This window comes from Calidris pugnax, unplaced genomic scaffold, assembly GCF_001431845.1.
Source record: "Calidris pugnax isolate Ruff unplaced genomic scaffold, ASM143184v1 scaffold41, whole genome shotgun sequence".
Classification (NCBI taxonomy): domain Eukaryota; kingdom Metazoa; phylum Chordata; class Aves; order Charadriiformes; family Scolopacidae; genus Calidris; species Calidris pugnax.
This window is the reverse complement of record NW_015094509.1, coordinates 23,759,405-23,767,360: the sequence shown is the minus strand read 5'-3', so window position 1 is coordinate 23,767,360 and position 7,956 is coordinate 23,759,405. Positions and strand designations below refer to the sequence as shown.

General features: G+C 41.3%; 1 protein-coding gene across 1 annotated transcript in view; it reads left to right on the top strand.

The window, feature by feature from the left end:
* NDRG1 (N-myc downstream regulated 1) overlaps positions 1 to 7,956 on the top strand; it is a 41,123-nt gene that overhangs the window by 23,831 nt on the left and 9,336 nt on the right. The window contains exons 4-8 of the mRNA XM_014965472.1: positions 347 to 452; positions 2,125 to 2,245; positions 4,220 to 4,282; positions 5,998 to 6,058; positions 6,517 to 6,603. Of these exons, the coding sequence (XP_014820958.1) occupies positions 347 to 452; positions 2,125 to 2,245; positions 4,220 to 4,282; positions 5,998 to 6,058; positions 6,517 to 6,603 (438 nt within the window). The remainder of the gene's footprint in view (positions 1 to 346; positions 453 to 2,124; positions 2,246 to 4,219; positions 4,283 to 5,997; positions 6,059 to 6,516; positions 6,604 to 7,956) is intronic.

Genomic DNA, 7,956 nt, shown 5'->3' with positions numbered 1-7,956 from the left:
AGTTGTAAAATGTTTTTTTTTTAGGTGTCATTGCCCCAAACTGCTTTCCCTTTTTTTTTTTTTTTTTTAATGCTGCCTTTTAATGAGGTTAAAAACTATTTAACTATTCCCTCAGCATCTGGTTAGAGCTTGCAGCTTAAGTGCTTCTGTAGTTTTCTGTGGACTGGAGTGGGTGACAGCCGAATGTAAAACGTCAGTGTGGAGTCCCCACCACGGGGAAGAACAGGGTGGGTCAGGAGAACGGGGCTGGGGCAGGAGTGCTGGTGGTCAGATAGAGGTCTGCTGCAGCAAGTCTTCAGGGGAGGACTTGGACAAGCCCCTAACAGATTCCTCCTGTTCTCTGCAGGAGCAAGATGTGGAGACCGTGCATGGCTCGGTCCATGTCACAATGTGTGGGACTCCCAGAGGGAACCGGCCAGCTATCCTGACCTACCATGACATCGGGCTGAATCGTAAGTAGACTTGTTATTTAATAGCAAAAATATGGCTTGATACCTTAACACTACTGCCATAATCAAAGGGGGTGGGAGCGGCGATGGATAGGAAACCTTTCCCAGGTCCTTGCTTGTTTATGTCCATTGCAACATGTCAGAAGGTACCTAATTCCTCTCTTACAGTTTAATTCTCAGATTTTTTTCATCCTCATGAAGTTGGAATATTTCACTTAAAGGAGCAAAAGATGTCTGGTAGCTCATAGATACCATGTATGAATGTGGTAAAAACATCTGCAGGGGATAGCTGAGGGTATATTGCCAGCAGGACTGAAAACAACATCGCTGGTGCTTTGTCTCACAACCAATCTTAGGCTGCTGTGGGTCTGTATGACTTATATGTCAAATCAGGATGATGAAATGGGTGCTGGCATTGTGTCCTTTGCCAGTATTAAGAAAATAACTTTGATAAGTGACTTTTATCTTACCTGTCATGTCCAAGAATATAGTGACCTAATATCCAGATCTGCTCTGTTTTTTCTTTCCACCGGTACTGTTTGCTTCACAAAACTTGCTGTTTCTTAAGCAGTTATCAGCATTTACATTTAAAAGCACCTGCAGATCTTTAAAGTCTGGCTATTGCTGGGGGGCAGATATTACTCATAAGAAAAGAATCTGTTTTCTTGCCTGTTTTTTGTGGAACTGGGTACTTTATTTTGGATTTTTGGTGGGTCAGCGCAGAGCTTAATCTGGATCCCATTTCTGAATAAGACCTTTTTCTTTCTAGAGTTACAAATTCTATCTTTATTGTAAATAAACTTTCTCTCCCTTTGAAAGGGGAGGAAAGTTTTCCAAAACTTGCATATTCCCCTAAAGCTGATTTTAGCTAAAGATGTTTTATATTCTGCAATGATTTTGTTTGTATCTTGTAGTGTGAGGACATTCAGAAACACACACAGAATATTGAACTGTTTTCTAGGCATCTTAAAGATGGTGCTATAGAATTCTTGCTTTCCAATTCCAGGAGGAAAATATGCTAACCCGTTCCCCACAGTAATACTGCTTAAAAATCAGAAATCAAATCACCTCAAAGTCAGGAGCCTACAGCACCGAGTATCCCAGAAGGACGCTTTTGCCTTGAGCTGCCTGCAGCAGCTGATCATGTAACGTTTATCCTGTAATATTTGGGCAAAAGCACAAGTCAAGATCTCAGCCTTGGATACTTTTTGCCTCCATCTGTTTTGACACAAGTCAAAGACAAATGACTGGACAAGTAAATGGGTAATTTCGTCTAAGCCAAAACCTGGGATGAATACTCCCAACTGCATTTTATTAGTATTTTAACTTTGCATAAAGAATAATTTGTTGAGATTTTGGTGTACCAAGCAGGTACTCTGGCAGGTATCAAAATAACATGGATAAACTTTAGCTGGCCATGAGGAAGGAGCTGCTCAGGGTTTTTGCTTAAAAGAATTAAAGCAAGTTGGCACAGGTTGCTTTGTAGCAGGGCTTTATTAGTCTTTCCTCCTTAGAAATACAGGACTGCCAGTTTTCCCAGGCTATAACATAGCTCACCTGAATGAACCAACTTTCCATTAACCTGCAGGACAGGTTAATAAGTTAATTTATTATAGCTGCAAACTTACTATTTCCCCTCAGCATAACTATTCCATATTTTCTTTCCCTTCTCAAGATAAAACTTGCTTCAATCCTCTCTTCAACTTTGAGGATATGCAGGAAATCACCCAGCACTTTGCTGTCTGTCATGTGGATGCACCTGGTCAGCAGGATGGGGCACCGTCTTTCCAGACTGGGTGAGTTGTCAGGGAAACAGCCCATGCTTTCAAAGTTACCCTCTTTCTGCAAAAAGAGCCTTGATCTGCAGTTTAATTAAAAAGCACTTGTTGAAATCACAGTAGTTGCCTTTTGAACTCAAATCCTGACACTCTGTTTCTAAGGTCCTGGGGCTCTGGGAGCTCTGTTGTGTTGTGCCAGTTCACAGTAGACTTCGGGGCTGTCATTTTGTGCTTTATCTCTGACAACTAGACTGCTTGTGAAGCAGTTCCTGGATAGGTGCCTACATCTGTCAATTTAAATATCGCGTTACCTTGGTTTGTAGTGACATCCTGAATACAAATACAAAACTAAATTTTTATTATAAACAAGACTGGCATTAACTACTATATAATGTTCTTCCTAAATCCATGTTTTTTATCGAATGGCAGCGTGTTAGATATTGATAAGTAGACTTGATAACCTACCTGGAAAATTCAAGTTGTTGGGCAGTAACAAAGTGATGTTCCCCCACAGAATATCATAAATAGCTGCATAGTCCTGCCTGTGTATCATGTATGATGCTGTAACTCTCAGATACCTTGTCTGCTGTGAGCACTGTCTTTGCCAAAATGCTTGTTCCATTTAGTTAAGAGACAGGTTTCCCTTAAGATGCCTGTTGGACAGGAACCAGCTTGGTTGAGGAAGGGGGCAGCCAAAATGCTGACGGGAGGGTCCAAGGCAAGGAACCGTTTTTCTGTAAGAGCTAGGTATTAAGGAGCTTATATGTACCCTTATTGCATGAGCCAGTCTATTTCCCTTCTTAATTTTTAAGCTGGTCTGGTGCTGAAGAGGTCATGATGGGCCAGGATCTCAGCTAGAGTTAGTGCAATGGCCCAGTTGTCTACCAGAGTAGCCTACAAAGCTAATTCAGTCACCTCCCCTTTGTATTTGTTTGAATCGTGAGCTTTTAAGTGTCTTAACCTACATGTTCTGAACAAGCATTAACACTTTTAAGTTGTCAGCTGTACAGGGCAGCCATCGTGACCTATGTTAGTAAAGACTGCTGCTTAATAACATCATGAGTTAAGCACAAGAAGCTGCATTATCTCTCCAGCTGGGGGACCAGTATGCTCAAGCTAAAAGTCATAGCTGTTGTGGTGACATTAGCTTTGTCATGGCAAGGTTCACTTTCCCAACAAGACAATCTAAGAAAATAATTTAAAATAGTTTTGCATTGCTTGTTTGTTTTGTTTGGTGTTATTTTGCAGACTAAACTAGAGAATCATTAGGTGTAGCCCTGATGGGAAGCAGAGATTTGGATTCGTCCTAGGCAGATGTTCTCCAGCTACTTTGGGTGGATTTTTTCCATGTGCTGCTTAGTTGAGATTTTGCTCAGAATTTCCTTCCCTTACAATTTTGTTTCTGCTCTGCAGAAGACCAGGAGCATTAAATTACAGCTGTTTTTATTGAAATTCCTCAGCAGCTTCATAGCCCTTCCTATGCCTTCAATTTCTCCATCAATATTTATAGCAAGCTATCCTCATTTATCCTATAGTAATTTGTGTGTCCCTGAAAACATGCATGCACATAATTGGCCAAAGATCTAGGTCTCATTGTAATCTGTGATTCTGCAACGCGGGGAAACTTTTCTGTGGTTGACCAGAAGTACAAATGTGGTGAATGTGGCTGGAAACTCACCTCTCAAGTTCAAATTCTTTCATAAGTTTTAAGTGTTAACTTTTTTTGGAAGGGATTCATTATGGTCTGTTTTGCTCTCAGCCAGACCAAACATCTATCATCCTGTAAATCACAAGAAGTACCATATAGATTATGCTCATATTTCTGCTAAATTGCTTACTTGTGCTTGCTGTTGACTTAATTTCAGCTCATACTGTCAATGATCTCATAATAAGCACATTTGGTATTAAATCTACAGTGACCGCTGTGTCTCTAAATATACCAGCTTACTCTACCCGTGGTGTAGTAACTCCGTAAACACATATTTGTTGTAGGTATGTGTATCCTTCCATGGACCAGCTGGCTGAAATGCTTCCCGGAATCCTGAAACAGTTTGGGTGAGTGTAGAATTATTTACTTGTTTTCCTCATTCCTGTCTCTGTGCGGTGCACCGAAGGAGCAGGGCAGAGCAGGTATCTCTCTGTGCTGCCCCTGGAGCTTTGTTCTGGCTGTATCTGGTGGTTTGTTTGTTAGAATTTCAGTTGCGGTTGGTTTTTTGAATTCCTCTGTTATAGATGGATCACTATTGCCTTTGTGTGTGAAAGAACTTATTTTTTGGCCTTTTTTGAAATGCCTGTTTATTTTTAAACAGGAAGCAACTTTTGAGTGAAATCCCATGTGCCTAATTTAGGGGCTTCCTCCAGTGTTTTCTATGCATCGCCCTCACAGGGGCAGGACACAGACAATCTGTTCTTCCCACTGTAACAACCCACGTTTTCCTGTGTCGTTAACAATAATAATAAAAAAAAAAATCAAAAAAACCACGGTCCCATCTGAAGACACTTACTGTTTTGTTTCTGTGGCTTGAGTGTCTTAGGGGGTCAGTTGGACCTCCTTAAGCCTCTTCTCCTACCAAGTGCAGAAGCCAGGTTGCCGATGCCGAAGGACCTGGTGGTAGTGCTCCTCTGTTGTCTGCCTGCAGCAAGTTTAAGTGGTTTAAGTGTTTGTCCTCCCTTAAAGCTTAGCTTTAGCAGGAGCTGTGGCTGAGAAAGATACCTTCTCTGTGGAGTTGGTGCCCCCGGTACACAATGAAGAGGGCAGGCAGACCCCCCTCCAAGGGGTTTTCAGACCAAGCAGAGAAAACCTGGCATTCAGGGTTAGGCAGCCTTGGAGAATAGACAGGCTGGACTGTTGGCAGGGGTTTTAGTCTCAAACCAACACCCCAGTTTAGACATTGTTCAGTTGTTGTAACCAGCTATTACAGGACCGTAGACCAGTTTACCTCACTACCTTCTTAAGAGGTGTGTTTTTTAAAATGCTTAATCTAAGGCACAGATTTGTCAGTTTTGCTCTTGCACTGAAAAAATGCTAACTTAATGTCAGTGCCTTGAAAATAAATTATACTGGAGTGTACTTACAAAGCCTTGATTTAATATTGCTAATGAGAATGAAAACTATCCCCAAGAATTTCCCTAAAAGCATTGTATAACCTGTTTTTCTGAGTGGTTTTGTCTGGTCTTCCCTTCCATGTATTTTCTAAGACCTTGAAGGCGATGCTTCAACATCAATTTCAGTTAATGCAAATATTTGGTTTGTCTCTGCCCTGTTTGGTTATGAAGCTTAAACTTAATCACCCCAGTGTCTGGATAGCATGAGAGGTTTCCCTGCCAGCCCCCTCTTAGAGAGGAATCAGCGTCCCAGTTGGATAGCTGTACTGGGACGGGCAGGGGGGCCCTGGGGAGGAGACAGCCTTGTAGTTAGGCTGCAGATTTCAGGACAGTATCTTATAAGTTCTTCTGGCAGAGACTAAGCATTTCTTTCCAGAATCAGAACAATGGTACGGTCGCTCAGTATATTTACTTAAAGATAAGTGAGAATTGCTGCTGCCCTGCAATGCATGAGGACCAGCAAATCTGCCAAAAACAAACCAGCTGCTGTGTCAAGCTTGTTACTGGGGCTGGTGGCATTCCTGAGGGTCCAGGGTTTGCCCGAGCTGCAACCCACCCTTCTGTACATACGCACTGGCATGTGAAAGAGGAAGGCTGCTGATGCAGGTTTATTTATTTTCGGTGCTGTCTTACTCATTTGTCTCTTCCCTTTTGTTGCTGTGCAGGCTGAAGACCATTATAGGAATGGGAACTGGAGCCGGTGCCTACATCTTAACCAGATTTGCTGTAAGTTTTGTGGAGCTTCCCTAAAGCCTCGGCCCTGATTTCACTGACACATTGTCTCTCCCGTAGTGTGCGCAGAGAATTCCTGCTCTGCCGTGCCCATTTAAGTAAGCAGTTAGGCTTTTAAGTGAAATACCAGAATCTGCGGGATAGCTCATCCAGAAGACCTAGATTTTCCATTTTAAGGCCTGGGCTCTACCCGGTTAATTTGCAGAACGTTGTTTTAATGGGAGTTCTCTATTTAAACTGAGGGTGGAGAAGAAGTTAAATCTTAATGTGCTCCAGCTGTTCAGTTGAATTGCTTTAATGAAAAATTTTTTTCCATACGTACACTTGTTTTCTGCAAGATAAAACTAGACCTACCGCTTTCCTCCCCAGGAGATAATTTGCTAATTTCAATTTCATGCTGACTGTCAAGTTGCAAAGGATACGTGATGAATCTTAAATCTTTTCTTTTGCAGTTAAACCACCCAGAGATGGTGGAAGGATTAGTTCTCATTAATGTAAACCCTTGTGCTGAAGGTTGGATGGACTGGGCAGCAACTAAGGTGAACATTTTTAAGTTAGAAAAATAAATCAAAATAACTCTCTGTCGAGCATGAGGAGCTGTCAAATTTGTGTGTAAGAGATGGCTGCAGGCACTGAACATCCTGGGCTAATTCCTTTGAGGCTTATTCTTCCCTTCGCAAATATACCTCCTGCAGGGCTAGTGATAAAAATAAGTACTTTGAGGAAACAGAAAACCATGGTATAATGGACCAACTGGATACGGACAATTCTTAAGAGCTGGTTACTGCTGGTGAAAACCTGGTTTAACCTGAGCACAGGGTAGTTTTGGAAACAACTTTATGCTTGAAGTTTACTTGAGGGAATGTAACATTCAGTTCTTTCTTGTCCATAGCTTTGTTTACCAGCACAGTCCAAAATATGAACTAGAGCACAGAAAAATGTTCAGAACAACATCTTCCAGGTTTCAATCATCTAGCTGAGTCCTGATGCCAAAACGACTCAGAAAAGGGCATTAGCTCCAGTAACTGTGGACAGATTGTACATACAACCAGACATTTAAGTGAAAATGGTCACGTACAAAGAACTTCCTGTTAACTGTATTCTTCTGTAGCTCTAAGAAAGATTGCAATGTGGGAAGGCAGGCGCTGAGAACTAGTTTCAAAAAAATCTTTCTGGAAGCAGTATATATAAATAAGTATAAATGTTACATTACATGTTGCTCGGATTTAACCTGTTAAAACATTTTTCAGGGTAAACTGATAGAAGGCACTTTGTATTATTCAGGGGCATGCTTAAATGAACGGCAGTTGTTACAAACACTTGAAGTACAAAAAATTAGTGTGTTATTTTTTATCCACACATAGAGTCAACCCTTTGTAAGTGTCTAGGGTGATATTAAATGTAATGACAACCTTATAATACTAGGAAAAAATTTACAGAACTGGGATGTAACATTCTTTCAAGTTTTCATTTCTCTTTTTTTTTTAATAATTTTTCATATTAGTTTATTTTGGTAAGTTTGATCTGGAAGTATATTTAGTAACTCCTCCACATTGAGATGTACCAGTTGATTTTGATTATCTCACCCAATGTCTCACTGTAATTAAATTCTTCTATATCTGTGGATATACTCCCTTAAGGATTGCTGACATGAGGAGTACAGTGGGTGCCCTGTATCCTTCTGTCCTTCCAAAGTGAGAGCACATGCTCTGGGGCATGAGCTTTGGGTACCAGCTGCAAAGTATTGTCAGTGTGGGTTGTTAGAGAGGAGATTGGGCAGTGAGACTAAATTACACCCATCTAGCCTGTATAGCTGTATTAGTAAAGACATCCTGTGAGAACAACTCCAACTACATGTTATGGTGTTATAGTTAGATGGGGGGGGGGGGAAA